Source organism: Scyliorhinus canicula, chromosome 13 (assembly GCF_902713615.1).
Source record: "Scyliorhinus canicula chromosome 13, sScyCan1.1, whole genome shotgun sequence".
Lineage (NCBI taxonomy): Eukaryota > Metazoa > Chordata > Chondrichthyes > Carcharhiniformes > Scyliorhinidae > Scyliorhinus > Scyliorhinus canicula.
Genome location: NC_052158.1, coordinates 139,332,508 through 139,350,769, shown reverse-complemented (window position 1 = coordinate 139,350,769; position 18,262 = coordinate 139,332,508). Strand labels below are relative to the sequence as shown.

The following is an 18,262-nucleotide window of genomic DNA, read 5'->3' as shown; positions in this document are numbered from 1 at the left end:
GTTTCCTCCAGGTGCTCTGGTTTCCTCCCACAGACCAAAGATGTGCAGATTAGGTGGATTGGCCATGCTAAATTTCCCTTAGTGTCCAAAATTGCCCTTAGTGTTGGGTGGGGCTACTGGGTTAAGGGGGTAGGGTGGACGTGTGGACCTTGGGTAGGGTGCTCTTTCCAAGAGCCGGTGCAGACTTGATGGGCCGAATGGCCTCCTTCTGCACCATAAATTATATGATTCTATGAGATCTTTGAACTTGAAATACTGGGATTAGCGCTGCCAGGGCCAGCAGGAAATATACTGATTTTCTGGCTGGCGACAGTACTTCGAATTCATTCGGAAAAATTACGCCCATTGAAGCAACAAGGAGAAAGTTACCTTCCAAACAAACTTTCCTGGCATAATTGGGGCAAGATATTGAAGCAGGTTTTTTGACTTGCGTGCTGAAATTATTGCACTGTTGAATAGATATAACCAAGTTTCAAGATTGATGCATCTTCTATTTGTTGCAAACCTGTCTACTCTGGCGGATTTGAAATAGACCTCTAAAATATCAGGGGAGAATACAAAGGCTGCAGGTCATTTATTTGAGCGTGTGACGGCTTTTGAAGCAAAGATGAAACTGTTTGAGAAGCAGCCGCCAAGAGAGAGGGCAGATTTTTCTTGGCTTGAAGGAAGTCACAGAGCAACAAATATGCAAAGGGATCACTAATTGGCAAGTTTCAGTGAAGGATTTCTAAGAGAGCTGTCGTCTCAGCAAACACTGCTTTTCACAGCTTTGGTAGCAAACCCTGACAGCATTGAAAACTCTCTGCCATTAGCATTAATTGAATTTTGAAATAGCTTTATCCACAAGGATCAGGTGCAGTGTAACTTGTTGCATGACATATATAGGTTCCGGAGATCTGAAATCTCAGGCTTATTGGATGTTGACATCATTTGGGAGCTCATACGTGTGGGTGAGTGAGAATGGCCGTTCTTGCTTAAATACTGTACTTGACATCCAGGTGAAAAATCTCTGCTCTTCCTGAAACGTAGCCATTTAAAACCAGAATCTCAGTGTAGGCACAAGCACAACAGGTTCCATTTCAGATCCAAAATGGCATTCCACGCACACAAGCACGCTTCTTGTACTGATGCCATAAGGTCAGTAGTGCAGTGTTGGGAGTGTGCACCGGGTTTACGTAGAGGAAGCAAAATGTAATTTCAGTCCGTGTATAACACTGATTTAAGGTTGCGCTGCCGTTTTCGACCTGAACACTCCAGCTAATGCTGTCACATAGCTTTTCATGCCTTCATCGACAGGAATGATCCCTCCTCTACATTTGAGGTTAGCTGCTAATTGATTCCTACTGGCTGTTTTAGAATTATTGGAATTGTTTCCTGGTCTGTACTGTTGTTTATAGTTAGAGTATGTGAATTTTAGTAAAGTCTACAGGGGATGGTTCTCAGTAAAACGATTCAGCCCAGATCTCTTGCTCCCAGTCATGGGTGCCCGGGTTTCTTTTCTCCCTTAGACTGCCAAATTAACAGAGGCAACACAGAGGAAGACTCGCTGCTAGATTAGGGAGGTGGCGGAGGGGGTGAATAATTCTCACAGGAGTCCAAATTCTCCCACCTCAGCCTAAGCTGGGAACAAAGTCTGTGGCATCTGTGAAGGTGCTCAACAGAAATCTGCCACCTGTCTCAGGCACATCGGCAGCTTCAAAGCAGGGCCGGGGTGGCATTGTCAGTTCCTTTATTCATGTAAGTGGACATCCAGGATGGACCAGGGGATATCTCCAGCATCGTGCAGTTCACCCCCCCCCCCCCCCCCCACCTCTAAGGTAGGTGACTGGTGCATTGTATGCAAAGGGGGATGAATATTTTGCCTTCTCTCAGAAAGAAACAGATGGAACATGCCCGTGGTTTTAGCAGGATAATGGGCTCCCCGTGGTGCAAGTTCCACATCTAAATTCAGAGATACACCAGAGCCACATGGGTTTCACTTCCTCAATGCACAGCTAGTATGCAGTCTTGTCTGTCCTTGGCCTGCTGCAATGTTCCAGTAAAGCTCAACGTAAACTGGAGGAACAACATCTCATCTTCCGGTTAGGCAGGCTACAGCCTTCCGGTCTCAACATCGAATTCAACAACTTCAGTTGATTAGCTCTACCCCACCTTGACCCATTTGTTTTCATCCTATTTCATTTTAACTGTCTTTTACTATTTCTTTCTATCTTGTCTTTCTTAATATATATTTAACACCCCATTTATCCACCTTTCCATACCCTTTCCCCTCTTTGCTTCCCCCTTCCCCTCCCCCCATATCTACAGTTCACCCTCTGATGTTAGTTTCTCTGCTGTTTGGCCTTTCACATCTTTTGTATTCTCTCTGGGGACTGCCATTAGCACTCTTTCCCCTTCGTTTCTCTGGCCATTAGCACCTGGTTTCCCTGGGTTTCTGTGGCTATGACTCATCTTTCATTCTCACTCCACAGTATAAATATTTCCCACTTTCTCTATCTGTTAACTTTGACAAAGAGTCATCGGACTCGAAACGTTAGCTCTTTTTTCTCCCTACAGATGCTGCAGGCCTGCTGAGATTTTCCAGCATTTTCTCTTTCGTAGTATGCAACCATGCTCAGCATATTATACATCTCAATCTTTGATGCCATAGTTCCCATTCACGCCATGACTCTCTCCCACCCTGGTACAGCCTGCATCTCTGCACCCTTCAGTTTAAGTGACACAGACTTGAATGGGTCTGGTTTCACCATTCACCACCAGATTTGTTTGGGCCACACAAAGTATTATCAGATCCTGCTCACGTCTGGCAAAATTGCTCAGTATTCCAAGATTATCAGGGAATGCAAAGTTAACATCCAGCTTATTTTCTTTACTGCAAACCATCTTCTTTTGTGTGCTTTTCCCTGTCCTGCTGCTCAAATGCTGTGATGGTTCAGTGGAAAGTTGCTGACTTTCAATGCAAGTAGAATGACCTTGGGTGGTAGTCATGCCCAGAGCCCATGCTCCCTCCCCTCTTAGGTTCATGCAGTTCCAGTATGTAAGCTGGTGGCTGCAGGTGTCAGAGCGAGGGGCTGTGTTACTTCATCAGTCTATTCTTCCTCTAACACGTCTTGCTCCCGAACCACTGGCTGACCAGGTTTCAGTTCTATGTGAAAGGGGTAAAGTATAAAGGTAATGTTGTGAGGGGTGGAGGGACAGCAAGAGGTTCATCAATGATGCATCATCAGCTTGTAATTCAAAAGAGGTAGTAGCAAATGGGTAGGTCCTACCGACAAAGAGGATGATATATTCTTAGAGGTGCTGGGCCGGCTAGAATATATATATCTTTTAATATAAATTTAGAGTACCCAATTCATTTTTTCCATTTAAGGGGCAATTTTAGTGTGGCCAATCCACCTACCCTGCACATCTTTGGGTTGTGGGGGCGAAACCCACGCAAACACGGGGAGAATGTGCAAACTCCACACGGACAGTGACCCAGAGCTGGGATCGAACCTGAACCTCAGTGCCGTGAGGCAGCAGTGCTAACCACTGCGCCACTGTGCTGCCCGGTAGGCTACAATATTAATGACTACTACAATAAGGTGTTTACTGAGAGGATGCTGACAAAATATTGGCAGAGATAATGGATGTGGTGAAAATTGATAGACACATAAACACAGGCTACGCTTAGAGTGAATCAGTTGTCCAATAGATAGATGATTTGGAGTTGGGGACCAAGGGCAATGTGTCCAAGTTTGCAGGCAACACTAAGATGAGTGGTAAAGCAAAAAGTGCAGAGGATACTGGAAGTCTGCAGAGCGATTTGGATAGGTTAAGTGAGTGGGCTAGGGTCTGGCAGATGGAATACAATGTTGACAAATGTGTGGTTATCCATTTTGACAGGAATAACAGCAAACGGGATTATTATTTAAGTGATAAAATATTAAAGCATGCTGCTGTGCAGAGAGACCTGGGTGTGCTAGTGCATGAGTCGCAAAAAGTTGGTTTACAGGTGCAACAGGTGATTAAGAAGGCGAATGGAATTTTGTCCTTCATTGCTAGAGGGATGGAGTTTAAGACTAGTGAGGTTATGCTGCAATTGTATAAGGTGTTAGTGAGGCCACACCTGGAGTATTGTGTTCAGTTTTGGTCTCCTTACTTGAGAAAGTAAGAAGTCTTACAACACCAGGTTAAAGTCCAACAGGTTTGTTTCAAACACGAGCTTTCGGAGCGCAGCTCCTTCATCAGGTGAATGGAGACGTATGTTCCAGAAACATTTATATAGACAAAGTCAGAGATGCCAGACAATGTCTGCTTTTTTGCATCTTTGTAGAAACTTAATGTCTATATGCGCGATCTTCCTGGAGATCCTCTCCACTTTGAGCCGGCAGTTTGCGATGTCGATGGTAGCCATGGTGTGGAGATGCCAGCCAGTCCAACGCCGGCATCTCCACATCATACTTGAGAAAGGACATACTGGCACTGGAGGGTGTGCAGAGGAGATTCACTAGGTTAATCCCAGAGCTGAAGGGGTTGGATTACGAGGAGAGGTTGAGTAGATTGGGACTGTACTCGTTGGAATTTAGAAGGATGAGGGGGATCTTATAGAAACATATAAAATTATGAAGGGAATAGATAGGATAGATGCGGGCAGGTTGTTTCCACTGGCGGGTGAAAGCAGAACTAGGGGGAATAGCCTCAAAATAAGGGGAAGTAGATTTAGGACTGAGTTTAGGAGGAACTTCTTCACCCAAAGGGTTGTGAATCTATGGAATTCCTTGCCCAGTGAAGCAGTAGAGGCTCCTTCATTAAATGTTTTTAAAATAAAGATATAGTTTTTTGAAGAATAAAGGGATTAAGGGTTATGGTGTTCAGGCCGAAAGTGGAGCCGAGTCCACAAAAGATCAACCATAATCTCATTGAATTGTGGAGCAGACTCGAGGGGCCAGATGGCCTACTCCTGCTCCTAGTTCTTATGTTAATAGAGTCACAGAGGTCTACAGCACAGAAATGGCCCTTCAGCCATTTATTCTGTGCTGGTCAAAAACAACCACCTAAGTATTCTAATCCCAGGTGCGAGTGGCTGCCTTCCAGCTTGCTACAGGAAATGTTGATGGCGGAAGGACTTTCCTTAATCTTTCAATGTTCCTTCGATACGAGTGGGGAGGGGCAGGTTCCAGAGAAGTGGAGAATGACAAAAGTGACGTCCTTAATCAAAAAAGGGTGGAACAACAGTCCCAGTAATAACAGACCAGCTAGTTTAACATCACTGGTGGGCAAGATTTTAAAAATGGCACTCAGGGAAGAAATCACCAGACACTTGGAGAGGTTTGAATAATGAAGGAGAGCCTTCACTGTTTTTTAAAGGCATGCCGCGCTTGACTAATGTAATTGAATTTTTTGATAAAGTAAGCGAGAAGGCTGATGAAGGGAATGCAATGGATCTCACCTAAACAGGTTTCAGGAAAGCATTTGACAATGAAAGACTGGTTAACAACAGAAAACAGCGAGTCATGGTGAACGGTTGTTTTTCAGACTGGAGGATTGTAGACAGTGATGTTCCTCAAGGGTCAGTGCCAGGACTATTGCTTTCTTTGATATATATATATATCATATATATATTTATACATAAACAATTTGGATCCAGAAAAACACAGTAAACGTCACAATTTGTCAGTGGCAAACTTGAAGGTGTGGATATAGTGAGAATTTAATAGAGAGAAATGTGAGGTGATGCATTTTGGTAAAAGGTATAGGGAGACACAATATAGATTCAATGGCATTGTTCTAAAAAATGCCCAGTGGCAGAGGTAGCTGAGGGTTTATTTGCATGGATCTTTGAAGTTAACAGGACATATGGGTTGCATGGTAGCACAGTGGTTAGCACTGTAGCTTCACAGCACCAGTGTGTCTGCGTGAGTTTCCTCTGGGTGCTCCGGTTTCCTCTCACAAGTCCTGAAAGATGTGCTGTTAGGTCATTTGGACATTCTGAATTCTCCCTCAGTGTACCCGAACAGGCGGCGGAATGTGGCGACTGGGGGTTTTCACAGTAACTTCATTGCAGTGTAAATGTAAGCCTACTAGTAACACTAATAAAGATTATTATTATTATATTGAGTGAGTAATTAGCAAAGCAAATGGATCTTGGATTTCGCTAATAGAGACATTTGAGGACAAAGTAAGGACGTTATGCTGAGCCTGTATAAAGCTTTGTTTATGCAAGAGTATTGCATCCAGTTCAGGTAAACACACTTTAGGAAGGATGTAAGGAGTTTTTCAGAGGGTGCAGAGGAAATTTACCAGAATGGTTCCAGGAATAAGAGATTTTAGCTATATGGTTGGAAAAGCTATGGCTGTTCACTTGAGAGCAGAGGCAATTGAAGGGAGATGTGATCGAGGTGCACACAATTACAACAAATTTGGATAAGACAGACAAAGAAAAGATGATGGGAGACACGGATTTAAAATTTTCGGCAAGAGTTATTCAAGGGACATGAGGAAGAACCTTTTTTACGCAATGTATCGGAATGGCCTGGATCCGCTGCCCGTGAGGATGGTGCAAGCAGAGATGACCAATCAGTTGAAAAGGAAATTGGATGGAAACTTGAGGGAAAGAAACTAGCATAATTACAGGGATAGTGCCGGGAATGGGACTGTGGAGCTCTACAGAGGGCCAGCATAAGCTTGATGGGGCAAATGCCTTCCGTCTGTGCTGTGATTTCTCAACAATACTGTGGGATGAGGGGAGAAACAGACATAAAATCATCTTCAATGGATCCAGCCCTGTGCTGGCCACTCCAGTGATAACACATGAATCCCTTCGGACAGGGAAGGGATATGCAGCCGTGCCTGTCTTTTCTAGTTAGCTCCTTCTGTCTCCAATTGCCACCTTGTAAGAGAGAGGGAAGTGCGGCAGTCAGTATTGTGCAACACGTTTGGTTCGATGCAGCTGCAGGGTTGACTGGCTGACAGTGTGTGCATTGTGTGAGCCTGGATTGGAAACATACAGCAATGCTTAGCGTGCAAGTGCGAGGTGAAGCTCTCAATGTTAGCTATGAGTTATAGGATTTAGGCTAGGCCATCCGACCCTTTGATCCTGCCCTGCCATTTGCTGATCTGGTCGTGGTCTTAACTCCAGTTTCCTGTCTGAACCTGGGGCCGGGATTGAACCCAGGTCCTCAGCGTCATGAGGCAGCAGTGCTAACCACTGCACCTCCGTGCCACCCCTATCCCGCTCTTAATACCTGCCATCAAGCATATTGGAAATATTTACACGCTGAACCTCAACCTGTTTGGCCACGTTATGCACACACTTACCTTGGTCATCAAGTCCTGGAATAGGTTTGAACCCAGAACTTCTGGCCTAGATGTAGGGCACTTCCCACTGTGTCACAAGACCTCCTACTAAGGGTTGATAGACTGTTGGATGGTAGTGATGTGGGGCTGTTGAATTGAGCAGTGCATAAGGCTAGTTCTAATGAAATATCATTTGAGGGCAAATTCACTGACCGTGACCACTCATTAAACCTTTCTGCACAGCTTCCAGGTGATCAAAACTACAAAACTTGCATTGACAACAATGGCCATTTGTTCCCACTACCCTCACAAAGTTTGTCTGGAGGGCCTCCTGGCTCCCTGCGGAAAGAAGACGTCCCTCCCCCTCTTCCCCCAAGGTCTCCAGTGGTGTGCAGAGGAACACTGGAGCACATTCTCCACCCTTTTGTGCCATTTCACTGGCCATTGTTGTCAGACTCTCAAGCCCAGTCACTTCCAGTACCTGCTGCAGGCAGAATGCACCTCCTATTTAGGCCTGAATTTAAGAAGCAAAGGCTAATTCTAAGAGGTGCTAGCCTTGTACAAACCTGGGGGCCCTGCTTAACAGCACGTTTAGCATTGGGCTAATACTACTATCATTTAAATAAATGCAGTTCATTTCATTTTTTGCCCTACATGGGTGATTTTTTAAAAAACTCTTTCAATAAAATATTTTTTTAATTCAGATTTTTATATTGTGATTGGGATGTTGCTATCAGAAAGAAAATAAAATTTCAAATTGTGCAAATGGGGCCCATTGAGTATAAAACAGAGAATTGCTTTGACAAAGGGTCATCTGGACTCAAAACATGAGCTCTTTTTTCTCCCTACAGATGCTGCCAGACCTGCTGAGATTTTCCAGCATTTTCTCTTTGGTTTCAGATTCCAGCATCCGCAGTAATTTGCTTTTAAACAGAGAATTGCACTTGTACTTGTATGACTGACTCACTCACACTTGGCATATTATGTTCCCACTTCAGACCCCACAAAGATCAGAGATTACAAGGCTCTGAAGAAGATGTAGAGGAAGATCACCAAAAATGATATCTACCTAAGGGCTCTTAGTTATGAGGATAAATTGCAAGAGTTAGAGCTACTTACTTTCAGCACAACAAAGTACATAGTGGGTATCATTGAAGCATTTAAAATGATGGAGTGATTGGACTATCAGAATGAGTAGGTTATTTAAAATGGAGACGAGTAGCTAACTCCGCCAGCATTTTAAGTTGGGGGCAGTTTCAAAGCTGGCTCCTGTTTGAGAGGCAAGGCTGGATGCTACATTTTGTACATGGAGGGAGAGAGGGTTGGAGAGAGTGGGGTATTTATTTTTGGAGGGGCAGTTTTCCAGCGTGGAGGAGTTGAAGGAGAAGTTTAGGCTGCTAGGTTCGGACATGTTTAGGTACCTCCAGGTGCAGAGCTTTGCTAAGAGGTTTTTTTCCGACTTTCCCGGGTGCAGCTGACTTCCTGATTGGAAAACATTCTCTCCTGTTCGGGGTCGGAGAAGGGCAGTACGTCCGGCCTGTATGCGAGGATTGTGGGGGAAGAGTTAAGTTCGGTGGAAGGGGTGAAAGCGAAATAGGTGGAGGAGTTGGGGCCAATACTGGAGGAGGGGATTGGAGTGAGGGGCTGTGGAGGGTGAGTGCTACGTTGTCATGTGAAAGTGAGCCTTACTCAATTAACGGTAGTGTTTCAAGCGCACCGCCATCGGACGAGGATGAGCCTTTTTTGTTACGGGTGGAGGGTAGGTGCGAGTTTTGATCAATGGGACCTGCACACCACATGCACATGTTCTGGTCCTGTTCTAAGCTAGTGGGTTTCTGGAAGTCCTTTTTTGACACCATGTTGGCGATCCTAAATATTGATGTAGAACCCTGCCCCCTGACACCTTTTTTGGGGGTTTCAGATGTGCCAGAGCTGCAGGGGGTGGATGTCCTGGACGTCACCTCATTGGTGACACGGAGGCTGGAGGTTGGCAACACAGCCAAGTGCTTCAGCGTGGCTAGGGGATTTGATGGAGTTTTTGCATCTTGAGAAGTTGAAATATCGGAAATGGCGACCGTTTACTTTGTATTTCAGAGAATTGGTCACTGTTAGCTGTTGAGGGGGAGGGGGGAATGAGTAGCTGGGGGAGGTTTCTTCCCTCTTTTAGTTTTTTTGTAGGTTGTGGGAAGGATTTGTATGAGGTTGGTGTTTTGTTAAAGACTCAAAACATTTCCAAAAAAAGCAGATAAATGGCAGCATTGCCATCATTTTTAAAGTGATTTTCCTTGAATTTTCAATAAAACAACCACTTTTTAATATTCATATTTAGTTCCAGTAAATAATCTAAACACAAAGGGTAAAACACAAAGCATGATTAAACTGCTAGACCAATGGATTGGCTGTACTTGACTTGCACAGAGCTTATAATACTCGAGTTTTTTCTTAAATGGATAGTTAGAATTTGGTATAAATGTTCAGCACAGATCAGGACAACATATTTTAATTTTCCATTTAATCAGCAATTATAAACAGTACACAGTAAACAGTTGCCGAATTGGAAACATGAAGGTATTTAAGAATTGTTCACTTAAGACAGAGATGAGGAGGTTTTTTTTAATCTCAGAGGGTTGTGAGTCTTTCGAACCCCCTTCCTCAAACGGTAGTGGAAGCGGAGTTTTTAATTTTTTAAGACAGAGCTACATAGATTCTTGATAAATAAGGGGGTGGAAGGGGGTGAAAGGTTATTGGAGGTGGGCAAGAATGTGGTGTTAAGGGTACAATCAGATCAGCCATGATCTTATTGAGTGGAATGGCAGAGTGGGTTAGAGGGGCCGAGTGGCCTACTCCTGTTTCTAATTCCCATGTTCGTAATTGCTGTCCATGTCATCAGGGCCATTTTTGTTTCTCTGGAGCTGCAAGCTTACCATTTAAGATAAAAGATATCTGTGAATTTTAAATTAATTCCACCATTTTTTTGACATTACTGTACGTCTTTGTTCTAAATATTGAAAACATATGTTGAGTGAGAATGAACTGGGCACTAACTTCAATAGTGCTACTGTAACCTGAATCAAAATGCCGGTACTTTGTCATTACCAAAATAGAAAAACTAACTCCTGTTGTTTTTACACTCAGAACCATCAGAAGGACGATGGCACAGATTACATCATCGGCAATGATGAGCTGTCGATGTATCATGAAGACAGAGAAAGAGAAGTGCCTGCTTCCTGTTCCGGTGAACAACAAGGGAAGGATGTTCCTAAACCAGAGCAACCAGTGGCCAAGGATAATCTCCAAGAAGGATAAATACAGCTCGCAGTACACCTTGCCTCAAAACAGACTCTGAGGGGATCCTGCATCCTGAACTGAACACAGCTCTTTTTCACACATATCTGGTGAGGGAACATAATGGAAAGGGGAGATTAAATAGCTCCCATATGCTAGTACCAATTCAACTATCCCTATCCTGAAACTCGCAAATTTGTACATCTTCCTGCTTAACAGGCACAAGGCTCTGTACTAAAATCAAAACAAACAGCTAAAGCATATGGACCAATACTTAGTGAGTTTATGGATCTTTAACGGTAAGATATATGAGACCGAAAGGCTATCTGGTGGTATTTTTTTAAAAACGTGATTTTAATTCTGTCCCGAGCTTCGAGAATCTTACATTTACATTTGCCTTTGCAACCAAATTGAAATAACTGCATTGGCTCAATCGCTTTTTTCCTATGTAAAGCTCTTGGATGACATAGAAATCTTTGCTCTGTACTGCCTGCGAGCTAAAATAACCCCTGCTTGGGCCTCAGTGTACTCATGCAGAAATGATTCTGATGCAGGCTTTGCAATACTGCTCTGTTACTGCTGAAGAAGTATCATTACACTATTGTCAATGTAATAGTATCTTGTGTATTTCTTTATAACTCTGACTAGCATTAGGATGGTTGGTGGTTTAAAATTCCACCTAAAACACCTTTCTCAATATTACATTCCATTCCACTGTTCGTGGCCTGAATTTCAGTCATGTTCTTCATATTCTCTGGCCAATCACCTGACGATATCAACTCTGACGGACCACCCACATGCAACTCAGCTGCCCCAATGTCTCCGTGAATAAATGTGCGCGGAGAAGTCCTCTGAAACTTTGTGCCTTACATTCTGCTGCGGTATTAAGCCTCACAGACCAGATGATCCCAGAAATGATCCTGGACAGGAGTCTCGATGCAACAGCTAGTTTCAGTGGTGCTGGATAAGGAAAAACAAAGTCATCTAAAGTTCAACTCTTGAATTACTACCCAGTGGCCTCCACTGGAAACTGCGCATTTGTGAGTGTTAGATAAGGAGAGAATTTGGGCTCTCCCTCTACACTTTCAGTGCCAAATAGCTTGTCAACACACACCTATCACAAAGCACACATGAAGATAAGGTACGGGAGGGCTGTTAATTTGGGAGGATGGGGAGATTGCAAAAAGGACAATTTGACAAAAATTGCTTCCAATGCCCCACATAGAGAGGCAATAAAGTTTAAGAATAGAGGTAGGAATTTGACTTGTAGATCATTGGATTTTAATAAAGGGCCTCCAGAAAGCTGTTTGAAGCTAGGTCAGTTGAACATTTCAAAGCTGAGATTGATTGTTTTTGTTTGGAAAGGATAACAAGGGTTAAAAGCAGGTGGATTGAGTTAAGATCCAGGTCAGCCATCTAACTGAACAGCGGAACAGGCTATACAAGACCTTTTCATATTCTACTTAATCAGAATGTAAACGGTATGTTGCAGTATGGTTTAGTTGAAAGATGTTTCTTCATCACAATTAAGATATACCTCCGGGGTAAAAATGGGAAGAACATGTTTCTACATTGCGTTAAACAGTGTAAAAAAAAATACTGTCACTGTCCAGTTGAATTATTGCTGTGAAATAGCTCATTAGATCTGTAAATTCTTTTTGCCGTTCATTAATTTTTAGCCAACCGAATGCTGTATATATTTTAATCTGTAGGCTATGCTTAGCCCTCGATCATATTCATCTTGATTTTCTTCGGGTATATGCAATGAATATGAATATTTTTATCTGAATATGAAAATTTGTTTCTCCAGAATTTCCCAGAACTTTATACTGTACATTAGCAGATTAACTATAACTTACAGAAATTAAGTTTTTTTTGATGCAGTTTCATTCTTGGCAGATAAAAGCCTTATCAAACTGAGCATATATTAATTGAATCAAGCCTTTCTGCTAAGTTTATTATGGACAAAACTAAGTGAAGAACCTTACATTGGCTACGCAGCTCATGAAGAAGAAGATTATTATTATTTGTCTCCTACATAGTCTCATACAGTGATGCCCAAGAAACAAATGTTTAAGAACAGACTGAGGCACCATTTGTCTTACATCTGTGGAGAAGCCATATAAATCAGTAATTGTACAATGTGTGTGATGCACAGATATAAAGCATACAGTTTTGCTTTGTCATGTACAGTCAAATCCTTCAACTGTCAGGCAAATTAACTTTAGTCAGTTCTGAGCTAGTTTACAAGGTGTCTTGCATAATCATAGGAGGCTTCACAAGAAGACAGCTCACCATCACCGTCTCAAGGGCAGTTAAGGATGGGCAATAAATGCTGGCCTAGCCAACAATGCCCACATCCCGTAAATAAAAAAAGAGTGATGCAGTTTAACAAAATCAAAAGTCTTCATTTACCTTCATGAAGAAGATGGTCGCAAATAGGAAGTGTAAATCATAAATTACAAGTCATTACAATATCAAGTGAAAAGCAGCGGTTGCATAGTTAAGGGCACTAAGTTGTTCCATGGTGAAAGTTTGGTTTAGCTGCATCCCTCGGGGGTAGTCCCATTTTGAGGAGGCTGGAGTTGTGGTTACACAATCCTTAGGGCATTGCGCCCAACACAAAATCAGATAAGATATTAAAGTTCAAAAGGTCCTGGAGATGCTATGTCAACGAAGGTGAAATTTGACTTGCTAATTTCCGATCTAGAACCTTACCTCCTTTAAGCACCACAGAGCTAAGTGATCTTGAGGGCATCAAATAAGAGAAGGGTGACCCTCCAACACATGCATCCCCATTCTATGTTGTGTTGAGTCAAATTCTTATGGACAAAGGCACACACACTGTTGATGTTCCTGTGACTCCCTACAATTATGTACTGTCCAGAATCAAACTAAGTGTGGTCTCTATTCCTGGCCGACTGCCAAAAATAGACACTTGCATAAACAAAACATCCCTCACACAAGACCAACATTGCACGTCCACCAAATAAAATGGCTGGGATTAAACAAAAGAGCAAGGATTAAAGGTAGCTAACTACCCACTTCTAATCTGTTCTTCCTCTCCACAAGGTGACTTAAATGAACTTGTCTGTTATGTATTTTTTATGCAAAATGCCTTCACATATTATAATACAGTGCACCTTAAGAAGAATTTAAATAAAATGAAAACAATTTCAACTTAATGGATGTGGCATTTACTATGAGCACTAAATATACGCTTACTATCAGCTGCTGGAATATAGGCAAAAGCTACACTATCACTGGTAGCGCTGGGGTGGGAATTGTCTCTTTATTGGCTGAGTTTTACAATCAACCCATATTACTCTGAGGTCTACCTACATTAAAGCACAATGAAGGAAAGCTCTGTCTGCAGACATTCTGGAATAACAGTGGGAGACCATTTATACCAGTAGGCTGCAAGAGAGACATATACAAATGCTATCAATTTACTTCAATATCTAACTTTGCCCAGTGAAATCCTATTATAACTGTTGTGGATCTTTTCTCTACATTCTGAATGTGTCCTATTGTACAACCTCAAGACTATTTCACAGATCTCCTGTCATCCAATTCTCCTTTACATTTTGCAGAGAAGATCCATCTTTATCCTGGGTTTAATTTACCAATTTAAATAATTCACAGAGTAAAACTGAAGCCAATGAAAATCGGGGAAAACTCTCGCTGGTTGGACTCAAAGCTGGCACAAAGAAAGGTGGTTGTGGTTGTCAAGGTCAATCATCAAAGCTCCAGTACATCACAGGAGGAGCTCCACTGGGGGAGTATCCTAGGCCAAACATCGTCAGCTGCTTTATAAATTACCTTCCTTTCATCATAAGGTCAGAAATGGGGATGTTCAGTGAAGACTGCACAATACTGGGCACCACTTGTGACTCCTCAGATATGACACAATCCATGTCCAGATGCAACAAGACCCCAACAATAACCAGGCTTGGGCTGACAAGTGGCAAGTAACATTCATGCCCTTCACACTCAATAGCATTATCATCACTGAATCCCCCACTTATCATCTTGGAGTTGAACAGAAACTCAACTGGACTAGCCACATAAGTACTGTGGCTACAAGGGGAGGTCAGAGATTAGCAACCCTCTGGCGAGCAACTCACCTCCTGGCTCACCAAAGCCTGTGCACAATCTACAAAGGACGAGTCAGGAGTGTGATGGAGAACTCCCCCCTTGCTTAAATGATTTCAGCTCCAACAACACTCAATAAACTTGACACAATCCAGGACAAAGCAATCTATTTGATTGGCACCCCATCCACAAACATTCACTCTCCACTATCGCCAAACAATAGCAATGGTGTGTACCATCTACAAGGCACACTGCAAGAACTCACCAAAGCTCCTTTGACAACATGTTCCAAACCCCCGAGAAGCATAAGGGCAGCAGATACATGGTAACACCACCACCTGGAAGTTCCCCCCCCAAGTCACTCACCATCCTGGCTTGGAAATATATAATTGTACCTTCACTGTCGCTGGGTCAAACCCAGGAATTACCACCACATGGTCTGGAGAAGTTCAAGAAAGCAGCTCACCGCCACCTTCTCAAGGGCATTTAGGGATGGGCAATGAATGCTGGTCTAGCCAGCAAAGCCCACATCCCTTGAATGAATAAAAAAATTTGACTCTATTGTATGCCCTTTACCAATGTTGCCAGTTAGAGCATTTATTGCGACTACTGAGCTGCCCTGGAGAAAGCCCAACATATAGGGCTGAATTTTATGCTAGGGATGGGGTCCTTGGTGTAAATGTCAGAGGAGAGCCACCCTCTGCTCGACCAGCACACCCTGCAGCTATTTAATGGCCACATTGGTTTAGCATACTGGGCTAAATACCAGCCTCCTGTACCAGCCTCCCCGGACAGGCGCCGGAATGTGGCGACTAGGGGCTTTTCACAGTACCTTAATTGAAGCCTACTCGTGACAATAAGCGATTTTCATTTTAAATAGCTGGCTTTTAAAGCAGACCAAGGCAAGCCAGCAGCACGGTTCAATTCCCGTAACAGCCTTCCCGAACAGGCGCCGGAATGTGGCGACTAGGAGCTTTTCAAAGTAACTTCATTGAAGCCTACTTGTGACAATAAGCGATTTACATTTCATTTAATTGGGAAGGAAAACCCATTTCTAAGTTGTCAGCCAATCAAATGGCTAGAGCTATCTGGCCCTAGCAGCGTCACTAGGAGCAGTGGCCACAGACCATACTGCAGCAATTCTGAAGAGAACCAAGTTGCAATGGAGCTGGACTTGAAGGTAAGCCAAGGGTTTTGCCTGCGCTAGCCAGGCAGGCTGTGCAGGTTGCTGGGATGGATGCGGGGTAAAACCCCAGCCACTTAAGGACCTCGATTGGCCCACAGGTGCCAAGACAGGTGGTGAGATAGAAAATACAGTTGAGAGCCGAGAGGAATAAGAAGGTTCGGAGGGGAGGTGAAAAAACAAATTATAGAAGTGAAGAGGGATTATGAAAAAAGACTAGCAGCTACTTAAAGGCTAATCCCAAAGTCTTCTATAGACATATAAATAGTAAGGGAACGGTAAAAAGGAGGCGTAGGGCCCACTGGGGACCAAATGGGGAGTTTACACATGGCAGCAAGGGGCACGGCTGAGGTATTAAATGAATACTTTGCATCCATCTTTATCAAGGAGCTAGATGCTACCCAGGACATGGTGACAGACAAAGAAATGCTGTATCTAGAAGGGTTCAAAATTGATAAGGTAGAAGTGTTGAATAGACTGTCAGTTTTGAAAGTTGACAAGGCAATGGGACTAGACGAGATGTATCCAAGGATATTGAAGGAAGTGAGAATGGAAACTGCAAGGACACAAACCATTATATTCCAGTCTTCTTTAGACTCGGGGGGGGGGGGGGGGATGTGCCAGAGGATTGAACAATTGCAAATGTTACAGCCTTATTCATAAAAGTTCAGGATAGCTCCAGCAACTACAGGACTGTCGATTTGATATCAGTAATGGGCAAGCTTCGAGAAACAATTATTCAGGATAGAATTAGTAGTCAGATAGACAAATGTCGGTTGATTAGGATGAGCTAGCATGGATTGCTAAAGGGAAAATTATATTTAACTAACTTGCTGGAGTGTTTTGAAGAGGTAACAGAAAGGATTGATGAGGGTAATGCTGCTGATGTGATGCACATGGATTTTCAGAAGGCCTTCGATACAGTGCCATACAGTAGAATTGTGGGAAGATTTATAGTTCATTGAATAAAAGGGACAATAACAACGTGTATACAAAACTGGCTGAATAATAGATAATAGATGTAAAAATAGATAAGTCCCCTGGGCCAGATGGGATTTATCCTAGGATTCTCTGGGAAGCCAGGGAGGAGATTGCAGAGCCTTTGTCCTTGATCTTTATGGCGTCTTTGTTGACAGTAATAGTGCCGGAAGACTGGAGGATAGCAAATGTTGTCCCCTTGTTCAAGAAGGGGAGTAGAGACAACCCTGGTAATTATAGACCTGTGAGCCTTACTTCGGTTGTGGGTAAAATGTTGGAAAAGGTTATAAGAGATAGGGTTTATAATCACCTTGAAAAGAACAAGTTGATTAGCGATAGTCAACACGGTTTTGTGAAGGGTAGGTCATGCCTCACAAACCTTATTGAGTTTTTTGAGAAGGTGACCAAACAGGTGGATCAGGGTAAAGCGGTTGATGTGGTGTATATGGATTTCAGTAAGGCGTTTGATAAGGTTCCACACGGTAGGCAATTGCAGAAAATAAGGAAGTATGGGATTGAAGGTGATTTAGCGGTTTGGATCAGTAATTGGCTAGCTGAAAGAAGACAGATGGTGGTGGTTGATGGCAAATGTTCATCCTGGAGTTCAGTTACTAGTGGTGTACCGCAAGGATCTGTTTTGGGGCCACTGCTGTTTGTCATTTTTATAAATGACCTGGAAGAGGGTGTAGAAGGATGGGTTAGTAAATTTGCAGATGACACGAAGGTCGGTGGAGTTGTGGATAGTGCTGAAGGATGTTATAGGATACAGAGGGACATAGATAAGCTACAGAGCTGGGCTGAGAGGTGGCAGATGGAGTTTAGTGCGGAAAAGTGTGAGGTGGTTCACTTTGGAAGGAGTAAGAGTACTGGGCTAATGGCAATATTCTTGGTAGTGTAGATGTACAGAGAGATCTCGGCATCCAGGTACATAAATCCCTGAAAGTTGCCACCCAGGTTAATAGGGCTGTTAAGAAGGCATATGGTGTGCTAGCCTTTATCAGTAGGGGGATTGAGTTTCGGAGCCACAAGGTCAAGCTGCAGCTGTAAATAACTCTGGTGCGGCCACTCCTGGAGTACTGCGTGCAGTTCTGGTCATCACATTATAGGAAGGATGTGGAAGCTTTGGAAAGGGTTCAGAGGAGATTTACTAGGATGTTGCCTGGTATGGAGGGAAGGTCTTACGAGGAAAGGCTCAGGGACTTGAGGTTGTTTTCGTTAGAGAGGAGAAGGCTGAGAGGTGACTTAATAGAGACATATAAGATAGTCAGAGGGTTAGATAGGGTGGACAGTGAGAGTCTCTTTCCTCGGATGGTGATGACCAACACAAGGGGACATAGCTTTAAATTGAGGGGTGGTAGATATAGGACAGATGTCAGAAGCAGTTTCTTTACTCAGAGAGTAGTAGGGGTATGGAACGCCCTGCCTGCAACAGTAGTAGACTCG

General features: G+C 43.3%; 1 protein-coding gene across 1 annotated transcript in view; it reads left to right on the top strand.

Moving 5' to 3' along the window:
• The window catches only part of LOC119975725 (sodium/hydrogen exchanger 9-like), a 455,770-nt gene extending 442,022 nt beyond the window's left edge, over positions 1–13,748 (top strand). Inside the window, exon 16 of the mRNA XM_038815548.1 lies at positions 10,414–13,748. Within this exon, the coding sequence (XP_038671476.1) occupies positions 10,414–10,584 (171 nt within the window). The 3' untranslated portion in view covers positions 10,585–13,748. The remainder of the gene's footprint in view (positions 1–10,413) is intronic.
• The last annotated feature ends 4,514 nt before the right edge of the window (positions 13,749–18,262 follow it).